The sequence below is a fragment of the Notolabrus celidotus genome, chromosome 18, assembly GCF_009762535.1.
Source record: "Notolabrus celidotus isolate fNotCel1 chromosome 18, fNotCel1.pri, whole genome shotgun sequence".
NCBI classification, from domain to species: domain Eukaryota; kingdom Metazoa; phylum Chordata; class Actinopteri; order Labriformes; family Labridae; genus Notolabrus; species Notolabrus celidotus.
The window spans coordinates 30,121,042-30,143,202 of record NC_048289.1 but is presented as its reverse complement, the minus strand read 5'-3'; the positions used below and the strand labels follow the sequence as shown (position 1 = coordinate 30,143,202).

Below are 22,161 nucleotides of genomic sequence, written 5' to 3'. Positions count from 1 at the left end.
TTCGAATGGACTCAAAGTAAAGCAGCTCTCGTCACACGGTGCTTCCTCCTGAGAGGCTGAAACTGAACGTTCTGTTTATCTGCAGAGCGAACAAGTGAGCGCCCACAGAGCCGGCCAGTGTTTTGATTTAAACCGAAACCAAGAGGAAACATAGAGTCGGAGGAGGGGGTGGTGTTTTTTTCTAGAAGGTGTGGGTTTAATGTTTTTTGTACACGCTGCTGGTTGTGATGTCAGGCTTACCTCAGCAGGTGCCTGCAGATCTATTCCACTGGAAGTTAGCAACAGAGTGCTCGGGTCTCTGACTCCTGTGTGTTAAAGGGAGGGGAAAAAGCGGGTCCGCAGCGTTAATGGACTGCAGGGTCGGGTTGATCATTAACGGCGAGGCTGAGAAACACAGATTTTTTTATTATCCTTTTGCTGTGTTGACTTTAGACCTTTGACCTAAATATCTTCATAACTAAACAGGAAGCAGGAAGTGTCTGTGTGTGTGCTGCATTCAGGATCCCGACGTAGAAGAATGGCTTGTGATGTATTCAAACGGCGTCTTGAGCCTTTTAAGGTCAGATGAGATATCAGAGCAGTTAATGTGCAAATTTACAGCACGCTGTTTTCAAGGAGGCGCGTTAAAGGGCCTCAGGTTGTAGGAGGAGTGAGGTTTTTATACGTCTTATTTGTGCTAATGTTGCTCTGTGAGAGCTGCAGAAGAAAGAGGAGATACTAGTTTATATTTTACTGCTGCTATCCATCAAACCACTCCTGAAACATCAGCTCAGTGTTTTTATTTTGGTCATGTGATGTCATGCAGCTCCATACATGTTACATAACACATGTACACTGAGGCTTTAGTGTTTTCCAGGATGTAGTTACTGGAATAATTGTTAAATTCTTTCAATTTAAAGAGCAAACTTCAGATTTGATCATGTTTTGAATATAGCTGATGCTGTAGTGAAATTGAAAGCAAGGCCTAGCTGGGAGGGGGTGCTGTGAGGTGGGGGGGGGGGGGGTGAAATTGGACACAGTGAGAAGTTGTAGGTGCTTTCCACAGTTGGAAGGTCTTTAAATATTACCAGTGAGTAACTATACTTCAATCAGGCCTGTGTACTTCTTAGGGACGTCGCGGTCCTGATCTCAGCTATCAGATCAGAGCCGATCTGGATGGTTTTTAATTGATCGGTGATCAGCACTTGATCCGATCCGCTCGTCTGATCATTTACGTCCGCTGTCACTGAACACACAATTTACAGCTGAAGGCTAACGCGCGAGTGTAACTGAGCGTTCTGATTTAGCTTAACCGTGAATACATGAGAAAATAATAAATGGGACATTGATGTAGAGCTCAAGCCATGATTTATATTTTATTTTAGAGCTCACATGATCACCGCCAGACACATTACAGAAAAAACATCTGCTCTACGCACCCTACGGCAAGTCTGCAGGGACATATGGTTCAAAAAGGCCAAAACAAAAACCAAACACAGGACAGTCTGTTACATTAGCGTTAGCAACCTCGTGGCTAGCTGCTGTTCTCTAAACCGGTATGTCGGTCCTAAACTAAAGTCTAAAACCCACAGGATTGCGTTACAGCTGCGCCGTACACCGCACAGCCGTTCCCGTTCTCATTCTAGTCAATGCTGTAGGGTCCACAGGGCGCGCTGTGGTGCGACGCAGCTCCGTCTTGGGAGCTTTCCCCCAACCAGCACGCGTCTGTCTGCACAGAACAGAACGACCTGGACAGGAAGTGAGGCACGAGGATTGCCAACTTCAAAATAAAACCCCATACATGGACTTCTGAGCGTTTAAAGATAGTATGAGCAGAAATACTCATTGATTATGGATGTAAGATACAAACAGCCACATGTCTGTGATGCAGGTCGACTACAACAGGACTTTAAGATGATCGCTGCTGGACCCAGCTGATGCTGTGATACGGCTTTGCTCCGTCCGAGGGCGCAAGCCCTCGGACGGAGCAAAGCCGTGTCGCAGCTGTAACGTGGCGCACACGCATCCTGTGGACTTTCGGGGTAACAGAAGCTGCCAGGACTCTGTATCAGCAAATATTCAACATCAAAAAAGCTGATCGAGTATTTGTATTTAATCTTACATCTTGATAATCATGGTACAAATAGAAACCACCATATTCATTTAGAGGAGCTCCACAGTGGAGTTTTTAATGATGTATTTGTTTTGGTGAACACATCGCAGTGATTAACTCCTCATAAACACCATCAGCATTGATTATAGGCTATCAATGTGTTCATGAGCAGGGGGTTGATTTATAGTCCCCAAATATGATTCAACCTTTTGTGGCGGCAGTATTTCAGCACACATCATCATCATCATGCAGTTTCTCTACACCCAGAGTAATTGTGTTTCCATTTGCCTGTTTTATATCCTCTGATTGAGGCCGGTCATCCTTCCTGGAGTAGCATGTAGCTTCAGATGCTTCTGAAGATATCTATTTAAAAAGCAGCTGCATAAATCAGCGGTGTAATGACTCCAACCCGGCTCTTTTAAAATCCTAAACATCCTTCAAGAACCGGGGGAAAATTACAAGCAGCAAACTCATTTTTTCCTCCTTTGAGCTGCACTTAATCTGTTATAGCAAACATGATGCGTCTTGTTCCTGCTTTACCTTGAAAACATTCCAGCAGCCAACCATTGTGAGGGTTTTATAGTGAAGCAGGTATAGCTTCTTGCAACCTTAGTCACTGTTGTCAACAACTGCAAACACTTCAACTGTGCTTCAAGTTTTAATCACATATTTGTCGAGTTAGTCCTCACCTGTGCTCGACCAAATCAGCTTTTAAAGATCTTAATGATGTTTGTGATTTACTAGGGTCCATAAAAACTGCTCTTCCTTCATCATAAATGTAAACTCTTCCCCATCCAGATTGCAGAAGCAACAAATTAGCTTGAAATTAGCATAGCATGCTTGGCAAACTCCCTTGTTGATTGTCCTGACTCCCTGCTGTTCTTCTGGAGTTCAGATTCCATCGTTTTGTCGCCACACACGATGAAAGTAGGACACTTTCTCTGGATTCATCAATTAATACACGCCTCAAGTCTGCTTCCTGCTTTTTACAGGAGACACACACACACACACCTAAACACACACATACACACTTATGCCAGATAACTGTACAGACAACATGAAGAGACTATACGTTTTGCTGAATAAAAATGGGAGACTTTCCTGAGAGCTTCCAAAATATAAAATATACTCTCTTTTGAAGGCAGTGAACTAACATGCTAACTCACACTAAGCTTTCTAACATGCTAACTCACACTCTAATATTAATTTAGCATGCCAAATTTTTTTCTAAAGCATTAAAATAAAAAATTAAAGGATATTTGGACCGCCTGCAAACAAATTCTTAATTTATTCTAATTTTTAAAAACATTCTTATGCAATTTTTCTGAATTTTCTCTGTTGAAGCAGAGCGCCTTATTAATAATATTTATTTATATGTATTACATTTATTTATTTATATAGCTCCTTTTAAAGACCAAGGTTTACAGAGTACTCTACAGCAGAGAGAGCTTTAACAAAATTAAAATCAGACTAGGGCTGGGCGATAATTCAATAAAGATAATTATCGTGATAGAATTTTCTCAATATAGATATAACAAATGTTCCATATAAATAAACCTGTAATTTCACCCCCCAATCACTGGAAAGGGTGGCGCTAATGAGCCTTAAACACTAGTTGCCACCCAACATTAGACAAGAAGAAGAAGGCGGCATTGAACAGCCAATCATGTCCCAGGGTGAGAGGTAGGCGGGGCTTAAAGACGTTCGGAGTGGAGTGTAAACACAGCTGAAACCAGCAGCTCTAAAGCTCAAAGCAGAGTCGTTAGTCTGACACTGTGTCGACTCTGCGTTAACTATTAACTTATACACTTCATTAGATGTACTCTCAGGATGAAGGTAAAGGAAGAGCAGGGAGACAACCTCTGCTGTGCATCTCAGACATGTTTAGGACACCTGAACACCTGCTTCCTGTTAGCAGCGTCAGAAATCAAGAAGCTTATCAGAAAACTAAATCCAGATACAAGCTAACAAACCGTCTTCAACTTTCACTCAGGGGCAAAAATCTGCCTTTGAATTAAAATTAAATAATGATTTGATATTTATCCTGATAATAATCAATATCAACTGATATGAAAAATGTTATCATGATAACAACTTGTTCAATATCGCCCAGCTCTACCTCTTTGACACGATAAATACCCAGTTATCTTAATATGTTGCTCCTGTTTCAGAGTGTTAAGAGTATATCATCAATCAGAACTGTTTATCAGTGACATGAAGCTACTTTCTTAAATCACTCCTCAAACACGTGTTTCTGCTTTCTTCTGAAGCTCACCAGGATGTTCTTTGAGTACAACAGTCAATATGTAAGAGATATAAAGCAGCCTTAATGCTCTAACTTTATTGTGTAATAACTCAGAGGGAGGGGGGTAATCAGTCATCAATCATTAACTATAATCTTTAGATTCTCGTTGACCTATATACCAACCCTTTGAAGCAAATATCTACATGGAGCTCTCCCAGCAGGAGCTCTGTTCAGCAGCCTCATGCTGTTTTACCCCTTTACAAAAAAGACCTGAGCACACTTGACAACAGGTCCAGCCATGTTCTATAACAGAACAACAGTTTTATTGACCTGTTCTACTTCCTGCACAATACTGCAAAAAATTCAGCTCTTTGAGGAGCACAAAACAGGTTCATGGAGCGATGTTAATTTGTTCAGATGCTCCTGAATAAGCTCTGTGTGAGAGTTTCTGTATGGCTCGTCACTAAAGCACCTGTCACTTCTGGCGTTTGCAAATGTTTGCCAAGCGGTGGCACATGTACGCTGAATGGTTCTCTGCACACCGAGTGAAAGCTGCTGTGGAAATATAACACTGTCCATGTGTAACGTCTTTATAAACAGCTGTCTGATGCTCATCCCTACAACGAGGGAGAATGGTTTAATGTAGAGCTGGGCGATATTGAAAAAGATGTTATCTCAATTAATATAAAATCATGAATTCATTTCAATTTAAAGACAGATTTGAAAGTTGAGGACAGTTTGTTAGTTTGTATCTGGATTTAGTTTTCTGATAAGCTTCTTGAATCCATCATTTCTGCTGCTGCTAACAGGAAGCAGGTGTTTCGTGTAAGAGGAGATTTTTGGGATGTTTTAGTTTGTAGATTTTTATTTCCTTTCAAATAATTTCCATCATTTGATTTAAATTCACAACAAAAATATATCACATTGTGTACGGTGTATCAGTTCATCGAGTATTGTTTTGAGTTGTGCACTTCCCTTTAAGGTTACTAAGGGTTATGGGTAGAGTGATAGTTTCCCACGGTGCAGTGAATGCATCATGGTGGCTGTGGACTGAAGCAGAAGTTGTCTCCCTGCTCTTCTTTTACCGACATCCTGAAAGTATATTTAATGTATTAAGTTAATAGTTAACGCAGAGTCGACACAGTGTCAGACTAACGACTGATTTGAGCTGGAAGGTTTCACGTTCTCTTCAGAGTCGCTGTCGCTCATTTCAGATGTTTACATTCCACTCCAAACGTCTTTAAGCCCCGCCTACCTCTCACCCTGCATCCATAGACTGTATAAGATATGGACGTAGTATCCATGACGTCACCCATCTGTTTCTAAAGCGCTGTTTTGAGGCCAATTGTCGGCGGCAGCCATATTGCTGCTGTGGAGCGATTGCGACGTAAAGAGGCGGGCTTTGAGCCTCCCAGCCAACAGCTACAGTGTTCCCGCCTGTCAATCAAGTCAGCTGTGCCTCTCATTGGAAGACTCATAATCTCAATATCTTTGAAAATGCTGCGTTAGAAAAAAAATCACCGATCAAGAAATGATCTATCCAGACTACACTTGTCTTTTGTACCAGGCTGTAAACATGTTTATTTCCGCTGTAAAGATCGGCTTCTTTGAATTGGTGTGTATGTGGTTTCCGGTGCGACCGGAGACAGCCTCAAGTGGATCCTCGATGAACTGCAGTTTTTAACACTTCCTCAATGGACTCATATTTTTAGACCGGAGGTTGCTGCTTGGTTTACATTCTGCACCATACGTCTTTAAGCCCCGCCTACCTCTCACCCTGCGACATGATTGGCTGTTCTTCTTCTGTCTAATGTTGGGTGGCAACTAGTGTTTAAGGCACATAGTTGGTAGGTGGAATTGCATGTTAAAATATATAGAATTTTTATCAAACATTCAAAGTATCGCCCAGCCCTAGATTTAATCTCACAGCCTCAGAGTTATTGTGAATGAGTCTTCCCTGCAGGGATTGGGTGTGTGTGTGTGTGTGTGTGTGTGTGTGTGTGTGTGTGTGTATGTATGTACTCATAATGCCACATTTTCACAACTGAGTGTTCGTCCAAGCTATCAATTAACGGCTCCCAGCTCCACATCAGTAAACAGAACAGACAATGTAACGTCTTCTCCGAGCAGCAGCAGCACCTCAATTATTTAACCTCAGCTGAGTTTACAGCACGGTGGAAAATAACCTATTTGGGCTGCTTGTTTGAATGCAGAGCGTTGCTTACAACTAATCCCATCAACCCCGGTCCATACTGTAAACGTGGTTTCCCGTATCTTAGAGGATTGGGGGATAGCCAACATCTGTTGTCGTGCTTATGCTGCAGGGCCTCTCTGTGTGTGTGTGTGTGTGTGTGTGTCTGTGTCTGTGTGTCTGTGAATGTGACGTCCATAACAGCCTCTATTTTCAAGCTTCAGAGGATGAAGTCTGCTGCAGAGAGACTGAGACGATACATACATCAGACGTGGACGTGTACAGGAGTCAGGCGTGTTACAGAGAGCATGGGTTGCTCCGCGTTTAAGGAGCGAGTGGGCACAGGCTCTTGTTTCTGAGGCAACAATAATGCTCATCAGGAAATCTCAGAGCTTACATAATGGCTCACGGACTGAACAATGAACATGTCTGAAATGTGTGATCTGACCAGCAGCTGAATGTGGGGAGGCTCGCAGGCGTCGGTTTGTCCACGTTTGTACGCAGTAAGACGGTGAACATGCCTGTCTGCCTGCTGCTGCTTGTGAACTAGGGTAACTAGGCGGGCTGAGACTACAGCATGCCTTTCATGCTTATGGCTCAGCATTACTCTGCAGTCTGATGTTTCCCCCCCTCTCTCTCTCTGTATGTGTGTTGATGTATGTATGAGAGTTCCTGTATAGGTTTCTGTCCCGATTGACACATCTGGATGTGTTTAGCCAGGCCCAAGTTCCTCAACACGAAACCCACAGGCGTTACATAACCCCCCTCTTTTATGTAATGACTGCTGCAGCTCTCCGGCTGAATTTGCCCTCTCTAGTTTTTCCTGCCCCACACCCTGTCGGCCGGCCTCACTCACAATCCCGGCTCCCGAGCTCTCCCTTCCTGTTAAAGAGGAGTCTAAGCAGCTGTCCTGTGAAACTCCAGCCGGCCAACGTCAGAATAAACTTTGAGAATAAGGCGGCGTTCAGCCTGCGTGAAGTGTTTCTTTGAATGTGCTTTGAAAATCCTTGACTCTGGAGAACAAAGACATTAAAATGACAGCTGCTGCTTTGATTTCCCTTGTTCTTGTTACTAAGTGTGAATGATGAGTGAGTGTTTTTTCTAGAGCATAATGGCAAAGTGATTTTATTGCATTTCATACGGGGAGAAGAATGTCTGCAGGCCTTTGTTGTGCCTCCATACCTCTATTACCTTGATTCATAACCCTGTTCATTGGGCTTTTGTTTCAGTATGTGGACATAAGTGGAAATTATAGATTCACAATAGACAGATCTTAAGTATGAATGTTTCTGCACATACGAGTGGAGGATAAAATTAAATACAGGCGGTAAAGAAAAGGAAATTACATCATGGCTCTGTTTGCTTCAGAGATGCCCTGACACACACATTTAGTTCTCAAGGTGTCTTAATAATCTTTGGTATTATATCCATACCGTCCTTTAAAGACTTTATTTATCTCTCTCCTGATGCCACAGATCATTCAAATGATGCTTTTATTTTGTAATCCCTCACTATTCAGACCATCTTATGCCATCAGAAGTTTCCTGAAGTCAGTTTAAGATGTCATAAAAGGTGAAGTCACTTCCTTATTTGTTTAGTGGTGTGTGTGTGAAGAGCATTGTTTGTCCAGCCTGTAAGGAGTGTATTAAGTACTCAGAGGTTCCTGCAATTAAAGAATGCTTTATATTTAAGTGTCAGTAATCATAGTTTGAGAATAAATCAGCACATAGGATGACTGCTGTGCTGCAATGTCCAGTAATATGCACACAAGACTAGCTCTTAATGTAAACATTATTTTGGTGATAAATTAAAGCTACAAAACACTGTTTTCAATGTAAGATCTTTATTGATCTTTCCTTACACCAGGAGTACAGATATTACAGTTAGGGAGTAGGGATGGGCATTTCAAGACAAAATACTGTTCGATGGGGCGCTAGCGGTCTAAGCGCCCCACATACAGAGGCTACAGTCCTCATCGCAGGGGTCGCCGGTTCGATTCCCGGCTGGTCGACCATTTCCTGCATGCCTACCCCCGCTCTCTACTCCCCTCATTTCCTGTCTGTCTTCAGCTGTCCTATAAAATAAAGGCAGAAAGGCCAAAAAATATAACTTCCAAAAAAATACTGTTCGATAATCATTGGCATCTATTCGCCGATTATCCACACACACACCTGTCCCATTAACAACCCGTTTGTGTGTCAGTCTCATTAACCAGCAGCAGGACGAGGTGCTGCTAGTAGCGGCGCTGACAGAGTCTGTTTTTTTAATCTTTATGTCAGTGTTTCTGAGACGCGGCGTGGCGCGTGTGTTTATATTTTACAGTCATGCTCAAGCGGCAACCTCCGGTCTCAAACTATGAAGCCCATGTGGAAGTGTTATAAACTGCAGTTCATTGAGAATCCTCTTGAGGCTGGCTGCAGAAACACAGGAAACCACATAGACATGAATGGGAAAAAGACGATCTTTGCAGCAGAAATAAACATGTTTACAGCCTGGTTCAAAAAACGGCTTGGCTCTACGAAGCTAATCTCTCTATCGGCACACACTGGACGGGGGGGGGGGGATTTATTTCTAACGTGACGGTTCAGAAAATATTAAGATTACAAGTTTTTGCCCAAATAAGGACATGACTGACGTGGGGAACACATAGCTGTTGGCTAGGAGGTTAAAACTCCGCATTTCCAATATGGCTGCCGCCGTTGATTGGCTTCAATTTATACAGTCTATGGTCATGTTCAGTCTCTGGAAATCTGTGTGTAGTAGTGTGAGATTCAGAAATGGAGAAAATCGCAGTAACTGTCGCTGATGTTTTCTTTTTCTTTTGCTATTTAATGCAGTTAGCATTCTTCTTCTTCTGTTACTTAATGCGGTTAGCAAACAGCTTTAAGACGCTCTATAGCCACCGCCTGGTTTGAATACTGTATTACAACCAGGCACCAGTAAAAAGGATGAAAAATTGTACTTTTAAAATGAGAAAATATTCAAAGTAACTCTTCAATTTTTACAAAGTTAACTAATATTCAAAAATCATTGCCCATCCCTAGTAGATCTGTGACTGACCGAAGGGTTAGGACATATCTGAGAGTCTGACATAAGTTACGTCTAAGGCGACCTAATGTTTCCATGAAAGGATCAGCAGTGATCTCACTTTGTAATGAACCTCATCGTCATCATAACAGGACGAAGACGGCTGTTGAAGTGTAACACGACACCCATCTTCAGCCTCATCAGTGATTGTTCTTTCTCGTAAGACGTCTGATGCAAGTAACTCTTTGATTTTTACTAAGTGAACGAATATTCGATAATCATTGCCCATCCCTAGTTGTAGTACAGTATTCCCACCAGATGGTGGCTACAGAGTGTCCTAAAGCTGCTTACTAGTCGCATTAACTAACAGGAGAAGAATGCTAACTGCATTAAATAACAAAAGAAGAAGAGAACATTAGCGTTTCTGAATCTCACAGCTCTACACATGTATTTCCAGAGACTGAGCATGGCTGTAACATGTAAACACACACGCACTGTCAGTGCCCGTTACTATCAGCACCTCGTCCTGCTGCTGGTTAACGAGACTGCCCCACAAATGGACCGGTAACGGGACAGAGTATAATTTTCTTTTCATGTCTCACAGCCCCGTGTAGTTCAATTTAAAATGCATGCACAGTAAGAGTCGTTTTAAATCCCAGTAACATTCAGTGAAGTATGCAAAGATAACCTCAAGGGTGCAAGGTTGAACTCTTCCTCTCTCACCTGAGTAAAAATATAGACTCTGAAATCTCAGCACTTTAAATCTGCGGCACAGCAACACCTCACAACAACCAGGAAACCATTCTATAACTGGGGGAAAGGGACAGATGCAAGCTGCACCTCCAGCAGTAAAAAAAAAACGTGTTGGGAATATTTTTGTGCATGAAAGTGTCGGTGCAGAGTCAGACAGCTGAGCAGGGGCCCTGAGATGACACATTTAGAGACGAGCAGCTTGCGTGCAGAGGATAGAAGTTGAATTGAAGCTGCTCAGAGGAAGCTCATTGCATTATTTTTGTTCATTTTTTTGCATAGGAGTTAAAAAAAAGGTTTTACTTTCAAACATTATAAAGTATTTTGTTTTTATATAATTACAGCTGATGATGGAGGTTTATTCTGTAGAAATCAAAGCTGTATGGAGGATTGCTTTCTGCCGTTCGATAAATGTGGAGGAAGTAAACTGCTGCTCATGGGAAACAGCAGCAAATAGATGATGTTGCAGTCTGGACCCTTATGTGCAAAAGAATCCTGTTCTGGATGCGGGTTAGTCAGAGCCAGGGTTTCTCTGGACCTGGTCCCCCTTTCATACAGGATTCAGGCATATATATGCTACGGCTAGTGCTGCTGTTAGATGCAGTGATGAGTATATTACACATGATTACACCGCTTAGAGTAAATCTGTCCTCCAGGAGAGCTGTTTGCATCTGGAGAGGGTTGATCTTCAAACAGACAATGAAAGAGGGGGGAGGGGTCTGAGGAAGTCTAATACGGGACTTCCACCAGATCTGGTCCGGTTCGGCTCCGTGCTCACCGGTTGCGTTATTCAGATCGCAGCAGGGAGCAGGACCGCCGGACCGAGGTTTCACCGTGGTAATCACTGAACCAAGGATTCTCCTCCTCCTCCTCTCCTCATCCATGTTGTCTTCCTGGTCCTCTGAAAACCTCTGACCTGTTGACTCCAGGCCTGGCTCCGCTCATCATGACTTTGGTTTGTTGTTGTAGTTAAGTGAAATACGATCTGGTGATAACACAGAGTGTTTTATTCTGAAAATTAACCGGATGCTTTCATTTTGTTTTGGTGAAACCTGACTTCCTGTCCTGCTCCATCTGCTCTGTTGAGATTGATGCGTCGTGCTTCGGCATCCGGCAGAAATAGAAGTCTTGTGTATCTGATCCGGAGGACTCAGACCTGCCGGATCAGAGCTGGAACACAACGGAGCAGATCCAGTGGAAGTTAACACATTGACTAGAATGGAAACCTATCAGATCTGGTGCGGTGACGGATCAGACTCTGATCTGGTGGAATTTGGATGTAACGCTGCAACATGATTTTTGGTAACGTTCTGCAGCATCACCTCCTCTCTGTTAAAGCTACATGTCCAGTTGAGGGATACATCAGGTGTAAGCGTTTAAGCCGTCTCCGTCCAGAGGTCTGTTTGGTTTTCGGGGGCCACGCTTTGGAGCTGTTGGTTTTAGAGGGCCGGTATGGTTCAGGGGTCTTCATACAACGTATGTGCTGCATCCAGAGAAGCTCCACAATGGAGAATGTGCTGACTGCCAGGAAACCACGGCCGTAGTGATCGCTGCTCGTGCTTTGTGAGTGTGGGAGAAGGGGGGAGAAAAATGTGTCCTGGTTAGTGGTGGAGGGGGGGGATGGAGCTCCTAGTGTCAGGATGGGGGAGGCTCCCAGTTCTGCTAGCTGACCCCTCCTCCTCCTCATCCTCCTCCTCCTCCTCCTCCGTCACTGTGACGATTAAGGTCACCAGACTGGAGTGTGTTTATATTTTAGCAAACTACATTTTTAGCTCTTCCTGTATCCCTGAGACCGCCATGCAGGCAGAGAAAGACCAGCTAAAGCAGTCCTTCATACCAACCCTGGGACTAGAGTCCTGCTTCAAAGAGCGGCAGCTCTGAATCCTTTAGGTTTAATGTTTTATTGTGAAGTATTAGCTTCTTAAACGTGAATATTAACCTCTCTGATATCAAAGCATGAAGTCTGACGGCTGATTTAAAACATTTATGATGCTTTTTCTGCTTTTTCAAGACTTTCTGTCATTTGTTGACCAAACAACTAATGGATTAATTTAGACACTGATTGTCAGAGACAGTATTGATTAGCTGCTGCACCACTGTTATTGGTGCCCCGAATTTAAGATGTTCCTCATCAATTAGTAGCTGTTGATTTAGTAGTTTTAGGGAGTTTCTTTGTTGCTGTCCTCAGATGCTCCTCCTTTCAACACTCAGATAATATTTCATTAGTGTTTTCCACATTTGAAGACGAGGTGCTTCCTTATTTTTCCAATTTTGCAGAATAAATTTCTTAAGAACGAATGATGAAAACATAATTTGACATCCAGACGTTGTGTCTTATAATGCTACATTTTTGGAAAAGGCATCACTGGTGAAAACAATTACATATTTTAAAGATCTATTTTTAAAGATTGTCCCAAGTTGTACAAAAAGGCATGCATGAGGGAGTCGCTGTGAGAGTCGCATTTTAAACATCTATCTGAGCAGCTGGGGTCAGATTTATGGATTTTGTATCACTATGGTACATTCTTGTCAAGCCTTTGAAATATACAATTTGTAAGCCCTCGCTCAAAGAGAGCCACATTTTAATGTCAACACTATCACAGGGATGTGATTGTTCTAGATTTATCTGAATCCTGTATTTTCAGACCTGAAGAGGGCACCATGAATCACAGATGGATGTAAAAACACATTTTTAAAGGGGCTAACAAGCTATTAGTGAATCAGGAGAACTCCAGGACATCCACGGGCTGAAATGTGTCGATAATACGGATTTGAACAATTAATCGAGTATCGGTTAATTGATTGTGAAGAACTTACTCTAACACATTATTTTGTTTGATTTTCTATCACATGGAACAAACATCATGTGGTCTTATGTTTGGTTCAGCTCTCAGGGAGGTGTTTTTAACTTTAAAGCATGTTTGGATGTGAATCAGCTGACTGAAGGTGTTGCTCACAGCGGAGACGCTCAGCTGGGGGTTGAGGGTTATAAGAACGAGGAGACAGAAAACTGGACTCTGAGTCTGAAACATGTTTCTGTTCAGTTCCCTTGTTGAAGTCTGAGCCTTCACTTTTATGACTGTATGTCCACAGAGGTTATGAGCCTGCCCCACACGATGATATTCAGCGTGTTTAACATTTTGAACACCTCAATATGATCCATACATATTCAATACTGTCAGTTATATATATTGTGTCGTGAAGGAAAATTTGATTTAAGGGAAAACACGCATTTGGCATTGTTTTTGACATGAAAACGTTTAATCGATCGTCAACATTTCCAAAGATTGATCACTGAAAACACTTGAAATGTACATCCCTAGAGATACTTTTGATTTCTAAGTGACCATGCCAGTGTTTGTGTTGAGCTGGAACTCAGCCTGTGAGCCATGTTAGCTGTTTGTGTTTATTTGCCGTGCTGAGCGAGCTTTAAAGTCCGATGCTATAAAAGACGATCTGGTTTTGATTAGTGCTTTGTTACTGCGTGTCTTCTCCCTGAAGTCCACAACTATGTAACGGTCGAATGAAGTTTGTTTACGGTCGCTCAGTGTCCGTGTCTGTCACTGAAACTTTCTTGCAGCCCCCTCATTTCATTAATAAAATCCTGCTTTTTAAAAAGCCTCTCACATTCCTGCTAACGGCACCGCAGCAAAGCAGTGAAGGTGTAACAATCAGAGAGGAAGCTGAACATTGTGTTCAACATGTTCTGTCCTGAGCTGAAGCTGGAAATAGAGCTGAAACCATGGTGAAAATCAGGGCTATTCTTTCTCTGTTTTTGAGATCTGATGTGTTTGAAAATGTTGCTTCTAGATATCCATGTCTTACAAACACTGCAGACATTTTCTGTCAGGTTTGAGGATGAAAACAAATCAGAGTTTGTCCAACAGGTGATAAAATACCTCTGTTCTGAATCAGCTGGTAGGCTTGTTAGCCTGCAGCGTTAAAGGATATGAGAACAAGAGATCATCAGCCCGTACTGACATTAAACTGATGCATTGGTGCATTTGTCGGGAGACTAGGTGTGTACTTGTGGTTTATAAGGCTGATTCAGTTAGCTTTAGCCTAGCTGCTAGCTGCTAACTAGCTAACTATCTCCCTGAGCATTTAAAACTCCTCCTCTGTCCCTCCTTTGTGATCTCTCTGTTCTGTCTAACCTGCTGAAGGAAGCATTCACTGCTGCTCTCTACAAAGAGTATGCAGCTCTTTCCCCCTGAGGGACGTCACACCTGGCCTCTCCTCCCCAGGCTATGTGTGTGTGTGTGTGTGTGTGTCGTCCAGCCACCGCCACCTCCAGGAGGATCATGGGCGTGCTCGGAGTCATTTGTGCCGTGGATGGTGTGACACACACTAGTGTTGTTCTTCCATGAGTCTCCACAGGGACTCACGGATGCAAATGAGTTGCCAGTGAATTGATCTGATGCACCAGGGTGTGTTCAGGAGAGTCGTTGTTTTAACGTTCACCATTCATTGTGTAAGAAGAGATCATGTTTTGTGTGTGGTTGTGCGTGTGTGTGTATGTGTGTGAGAGGGATTAGGCCCGTAGAGTAGCAGGAGGAGATGTTATTAGCAGGTAGCACTGCAGCTGTATTTGCAGCAGTGTCCTTGGTTCTGCGTTGCAGTGAAGCAGCCGTAGGTTTCTTCATGTTGTGGCTGAGCAGAGGGAAGAATCAAGGCGTCTCTGATTGCTTGGATTGGTGGCTGATGTCTGCGTCGCAGCCACAGCGACTCTCCTTCCGCTCAGCTCCACAATAAGACAGCATGCCTGGTTGGATTATTGGTTATCCCAGTGTCTGCCGCACTGTTCCCTGACCCAGCCCCACCCCCCCTCCAGCACCCTGTGGCCCTGTAGATTGCTTTTAAAGCCCGTCTGTTCCTCTCCAGGGCTGCCAGAGCTTCCCAGTCCCTCTCCTACTCCCCTCTCTCCTTCCCCCTTCCCGTCTCCTCTCTCCCTCTCCCGGCAGCAGCAGCAGCAGCACTTCCTCCTCCGTCCCGTTGGAGCTGAAATTGAAAACAGAGTCGGGTGTGGGGAGGAGAAAGCGCAGAGGAGTGCAAGGTCTATCTTTGTCTGCCATCTGAGTCATTTTTTTTTCATTGTTCAGCCCCGGTCACTGCTGCCCGTATTTTGATGAAACAGCGCCCTCTGTGGTCGCTGCTGCAGGGTGCAGGAGCAGACATTTTCCTCTCATGTCTGCCTTTGAAATGCCCATTCTGTGTGTCATACTGGTAAAATGGAGTACTCTGCTCTCAGCTGGTATTCTCTCTTTGCCCTGAAACAAATAAGTAGGATGATATCCTCTATTTTTATATATTTCTCTCATCATGGAAAATGCCTGATCATGCTGTTTTTGACAGGATGTTTTTTTCCCAGGCGCCTGCAGTTACTGAGACATTTGTATAATGCTGATTCACTGACCTCTGCAGTCTGACGGGGGAAATGCTTTAAGGCTGAGCAGATCATGTGCTCTGGATGATCACTTTGAGTGTTTACAGGGATAAAACTGAGCAGACACTAAACACACTTTATTTTAAAAACATTTCTGAATATTATTTATATTTTGGGAAATAGATTCAGGGAAATTAAAGCTGCTCTGACACGTTTTTGCCTTTTTAAAAAAAATGAAGTAAATATGTTTTTATATTTACACTACCAGTCAAAGTTTGGACACACCTTCTCATTCAATGTTTTTATTCATTTTAATTATTTCAAAATTGTAGATTAATACTGAAGACATCAAAACTATGAATAATATCAGGGGATGTTTGTAAATGAGAACTGGTTCTCAAATGTTTTTACCTGGTAAAATAAAGGTTTAATAAGAGGGTTTAAAACAAAAAGGGGACAGGGTCTTCGAAGTGAGGGGTCTGACACTGGAACAATCTGCCTGTGGAGATCAGGTCTGCTGAGTCAGTGAGCTCTTTTAAATCCCTTCTTAAAACATACTTTTATCTCAGAGCCTTCCTGGATTTAATCTGAATTTTATTTTATGTTAACTGTCTTAAGAATTCATTTTAAAATAATTGTATTCCTTTAGAGTTCTTTTAGGGGAATTTAATTGATTTTAAAATGTTTTATTTCTTTAGCTTGACTTGTGTGTTTTTAATAACTGCCTGTTTTATTTTGCTGCCCATGTGAAGCACTTTGTAACTTGGTTTTTGAAAAGCGCTCTACAAATAAAATTATTATTTATCCATAATCTGGATTACAACAGTCGTCAAATAGGGCTATCCATTGTGTACTAACCCTACCTCTGAACAACACAACTGATGGTCTCAAACACATTAAGAAGGCAAGTCATTCTACAAATGAACTCTTGACAAGGCTCATGTTCATTAGAAACCATTCCAGGAGACCACTTCATGAAGCAGACTGAGAGAATACCAAGAGTGTGCAAAGCTGTCATGCAGGAAAAAGGGGGCTACTTTACAGAATCTAAAATATAAAACATATTCTGCTTTGTTTAACACTTTTTAAAAAATTCAATAATTCCATATATGTTCTTTCATAGTTTAGATGTCTTTGGTATTAATCTACAGTGTTTACAATCATTAAAATAAATACAAACCCTTGAATGAGAAGGTGTTTCCAAACTTTTGACTGGTAGTGGATCTACAGAGAGCAGAAACCTGTTATTTATAAGGCAGAAAAAAGCTTAATTATTAAGAGTGTTCCACCTATGTGTCTTGGTCAATCTAACACTCATTTCTATCCTATTAAAAGTTACATTTATTGTTGTGGATAGACTTTAAGCCACTTTCTTATTTTGCTCTCCAAAACCTCACCTGTCCACTTCTCTAACCGAGCACCTCCCTCCTTCTTTGACCCCCAGATGGAAGCGTGCAGAGAGCCGCTACACGGTGGAACGAGCCGCCATCATCAGCCACTGGAACTGGCTCCAGGCCCACATCTCGGACTTGGAGTACCGCATCCGACAGCAAACCGACATCTACAGACAGATCCGCGCCAGCAAGGTCAGTCCCTCTCGTTTTGAGGATTCATCTGATTTACGTGTTGACAGCAGAAAAAAACCCAGAGCCTTTAGCATGAACGTATGAAGCTTCTATTTAGGTGTTGAGATGGGAGTGTAACGCTCAGGTCTTGGTTGTTTAGGGCTCAGTAGAGTTGGGAGGTGTGGCCCCCTGCACGGTGTCTTCAGGTGGGACTGATGTGAAGACAGAGCCTGTGAACACTCAGGTAAGAGTGGGTGGTGTGAGTCGTGTGATCTCCTCTGACCTCTAGCTCTTATAAAGATCTCTCCTGTTGTCATTGAAGCATACAGTAGTCGTCTTTTTCATATTTGGTTATACTTTTCTGTCGGATTGGGCAGCGATTCAATGTTCTTCATCCAAACTTTAAGCTTCAAAGAACCTCACATAATAAGCTTTGATGAAGTTCATTGAAACAGTTCATTGGAAGCTTTCAGGTGTATTCATACCGACCTGATCACCAACGAAACATTCCCCTTGTTTGTTCTCATCGCAGCCTCTGTTGGAAATGATAAATGTTGGCAGGAAATTATTTCCTTTTGTCCGTGTCTCTGCTCTGAAATGATTTAGTCGGGGAAGATTTGGTGTAATAAGCTCCTTCAACATTCATCTCCGAGTAATTCTCAAATGATGCATCGCAGGATGAGCCTGTCAGTCTGGATCTGCTTGAGTTGTTTGTACATATGTTTTATTAAACCAGAACAACTGGTGGGCCCTGAATCAACCTGAGTCAACCTGAATCAACCTAAATCACAGATAATCCTCGTTCGATTCAGGAGCCTGCAGAGGATACTCGACTTATTCAACCAAATGTGTGACATACAGATTATAATGTGTGTTGTTTAAACTCTGCATGGACAGAATCACACCCGTGGTTATTGAGTTTGTATGCTGATTCATTCGTTGGACGGTTAAACTCCTGAACAGCAGTGTGGGTAGTTACTGACGCCCACGTTGTTGCTGCTTCCACCCAGGCAGAGAGGTTGGTGCTGTCTGGATGTACAAACCAGATCTGATCACATGCAAAACAAACCAGATTAAGGGTCTGGTGTCAAAATGTTCGATTCCCACAAACAATATCTGTTATTTTCATGTTCAATCGATTTAAAAAAAAGCAATGAAACGAAAAGTAAATCTTCACCATAGACTGTATAAATAACCAGGGTTCCCACGCGTCCTGGAAAAACTGGAAAACCTGGAAAACAGTTGACCAGTTTTCCAGTACTGGAAAACACCTGGAAAATGGGAGAAAAAGAAAAATGTCCTGGAAAATGATTCCAACATGACTGTGTGCGATCTAACAAGGTTAAAAAAACACATCCCCATTCAACATTTGTGGCCATTTTTGTCATTCAGATCTATTAAGGTCAATTTATGCTCTGATCCTCTGATTATTATTAGTATTTATTTATTTCAGTAAGGCAGCTTCCAGAGTCCTTTGCTGGCTCTTTTGATTTTTAATTAGCTCATTTGATATTTTTTGAGAGAAGAGAAAGCTGAGATGAGAGTTGCCCATCATTGTTGCTTGGATGCACCAATAAAGTGACTTTGCATTATTCTATTATCAATTTGCCATAATTTTTAAGCATGTAAGAGATGATTTCATGGATAGCCATAGACCGCATTATCTTCAATGTAGACTTCCACTCAGAGGAACTTATTAGACTATTTAGGAACTAAATTAGGAACTAATTTTAGACTGTCATACCAGCTTGATCATCACTGAAAATGTCCTGGAAAATGATCTCTGGAAAAGAGTGGGAACCCTGATAACGGACGTAGTATCCGTGACGTCACCCTTCTGTTTCTGAAGCGCTGTTTTGAGGTGGGAGCCATATTGCTTTGGCTTTGAGCCTCCTAGCCAACAGCTACAGTGTTCCCGCCTGTCAATCAAGTCAGCTGTGACTCTCATTGGAAGACTTGTGATCTTAATATCTTCAAAATTGCCACGGTAGAAAAAAGGGCGCTGGTGAAGAGAACAAAGCAGTCAACCAAAGAACGAAGAAGTGAGAAGAAAGCGGGTGAATTTGGTTTGCTTGCAGCTGAAGTTTCGCTTCTTCTTCCCAAATGTGTGTCTCTCTGCTCTGCTCTCTGTCACAGGCGCTACACCGTTTACTCTCCTCATTCTCAAACATTCTTTTCTTTAAAGTTATATCTTTGGGCATTTTTGCCTTTTTAATGGATAGGACAGCTGAGGAGAGACAGGAAATGTGGGGAGTAGAGAGAGGGAGGACATGCAGTTGAGTGGAATCTGTGACGAGGACTATAGCCTCTGTATGTCGGGCGTGCGCTTAGACTGCCTGTCCAACGGCGCCCCCATTCTCAGACATTCTGCGAGGTCGCTTCAGCGTCTAAAAAAGACACGGTAAATGTTTTTGTCTGTTGCAGAGAAGAGAGATCAATCCATCAATCTTTATTTGTAAAGCGCCAAATCACAACAAATGTTATCTCAAGACTCTGTTGCAAACAGAGCAGGTCTAGACCACTCTATGTTAAATTATGAACAGAGACCAGACCCATCTTAATCCACCAAGAGCAGAGCACTTTGCAGCATTTAGCAAGTTACAGTGGCAAGGACAAACTTCCTTTAACAGGCAGAAACCTCCAGCAGGACCAGACTCATGTTAGACACACATCTGCTGAGACTAAGTTGGGTCTGGAAAGAGGGATAGAGGGAGAATAAGAGAGAGAGGGACGTCACCTGCTCTTTGTTTTTCATCAGTCCTGAATTGCGTTTGACTTAACGCCAATAAATTGACAAAATTCATACGAAAATTTGGAAATACAGAGAGCACACACTGTCTGCAGATACACACACCTCCTCAGGGTTCTGAATGAGGATTCAGAGTAAATTTAGGAGCCCAGGAGTTGACTTTTTGTTGCTGTGGTATTGATTTTATTTTATTTTTGCTCTTCTTTGTTGAGTAAAGTCAGATTGTAGTGATAAATCTGATCTGCCTGCTGTATGAACAAAGAGCTGCACAGAGTGTCTTCCATTAGAGCTGCTTTTTAAAACTCATTCATAGTCTGTTTTTCTGATCTTCGACCAGAGGTGACATTTAGATTTGTTGGAGCATATTGTAGTTTGAAAACAAAATGTAATCCTCTCTCTGAAGCTAGAAAACAAGAAAAAGGAGGATCTGTGGAGTGTTGAATTAAAGAGACCTCTCGTCATGAGGGCGAGATCGAAGGATGAATTACTTTAATGTGTGTGTGAGTGTTTGTGACTTTCTGAGACAGAATAGGGTTTTAAATTTTGGGAGAGCCCGGCCCGCTCCACAAATCTCCTCTGAATAATTTAAAGCCAGAGGAGCAGGATGATTCAGTTTGTCTATTATGCAGTTTCCTTAAATATCCCCTCTTCTGTTAAGTGCTGTCACTCGTCTGTTTCTGTGTCGGTTACATGAAGCGCGCGTCTCACCGCCTTTTGTCTTATCTGTCCGTACAGGATGTTGGTTCAGAACGGCTGGAGCACACAGGCGCCGCCCACATCGCCAACACAGAGCCCGGCTCCTGGAAAGGTCAAAACACACAGCCTGTTAACGGCGTCCTCAGCAGGTACGGCTTGATGATGATAACCTTGTTTCATTTCCCAGAAGGCACTCTGCTCTCTGAGAAACAACAGCAGAGTTCTCCATAATGATGAAGTTTAAGGCTTTGTAACTGTGAGCTGCAGATGAAATGATTTCCCCTTCAGTCAACAGAGAGAGCAGCTATTTCTAGAAGTAAGAGTAGAGTTTATATGATTAGATATTTTGCAGTAGACTGACTTATTTACCACTAACTCTTTTTACAATTCTGAAGCATTAATGGGGTTTCTGTCACACGCATCCCGGGCTTCAGGTCGGACTAAACGAGGGGTTTGAAGGTTCTTTCATCTTCCATCCTCTGACTTTTAAAGACAAATGATTAGTTGAAACAGAGCAGGTCTAGACCGTACTCTATGTCCTACTCATAACAAAGACCCAACATCAAGACCGGATCAGATCCAGTCCCATCTTCCAGACAGGACTCAGTCTGATCTCATCTTAATCCACCATGGGCAGAGCACTTTGCAGCATTTAGCAAGTTACAGTGGCAAGGACAAACTTCCTTTAACAGGCAGAAACCTCCAGCAGGACCAGACTCATGTTAGACACACATCTGCTGAGACCGTGTTGGAGAGAGGGATAGAGGGAGATGAAGAGAGAGAGAGAGATGATAGTGGTGAGACGGATAGTAGTAGTTGTAGCAGCTGGACGTCTGGCACGTCCACAGCAGCAGAGATCCACAAGGGAGCTCAGGGACTCCAGAAAGGTCTATGGTTAGTAACTTTAATGGGACAGGAAGAGTTAAAGTAAGAGACAGGCAGAGAGGATGAGAGAGGGAAAGACAGGATCCCAGTGTGTCAGTCTAAGCCTATAGCAGCATAACTAAGAGCTGGTCCAAGCCTGATCCAGCTCTAACTATAAGCTTTATCAAAAAGGAAAGTTTGAAGCCTACTCTTAAAAGTAGAGAGGGTGTCTGCCTCCCAGACCCTGACTGGTAGATGATTCCAAAGGAGAGGGGCCTGATAACTGAAGGCTCAACCTCCCATACTACTTTTAGAGACTTTAGGTACTGATGGAGGGAGATATGTTCTTCTCTTTAGCAAGTTACAGTGGCAAGGACAAACTTCCTTTAACAGGCAGAAACCTCCAGCAGGACCAGACTCATGTTAGACACACATCAGCTGAGACCGAGAGCGAGATGATAGCGATTAGATGGATAGTAGTAGCAGTAGCTGTTCCCGCTGAAGTCCTGCTCGTCCACTGCCACTCAAGTTATCAGGATCACTCTGTAAATGTCTCTATAATTGAAATCTGTCTCTGAACTCGTCTTGTTCCCGTCCAG

General features: G+C 42.7%; 1 protein-coding gene across 8 annotated transcripts in view; it reads left to right on the top strand.

Moving 5' to 3' along the window:
• LOC117829819 (KAT8 regulatory NSL complex subunit 1-like) overlaps window positions 1-22,161 on the top strand; it is a 46,359-nt gene that overhangs the window by 12,700 nt on the left and 11,498 nt on the right. For 5 of the 8 annotated variants that reach the window (XM_034707517.1, XM_034707518.1, XM_034707520.1 and 2 more), the window contains 3 exons: window positions 17,133-17,274; window positions 17,414-17,497; window positions 20,738-20,847. In XM_034707517.1, the coding sequence (XP_034563408.1) occupies window positions 17,133-17,274; window positions 17,414-17,497; window positions 20,738-20,847 (336 nt within the window). The remainder of the gene's footprint in view (window positions 1-17,132; window positions 17,275-17,413; window positions 17,498-20,737; window positions 20,848-22,161) is intronic. The other 3 variants (XM_034707523.1, XM_034707521.1, XM_034707522.1) reach the window with 1 other exon arrangement.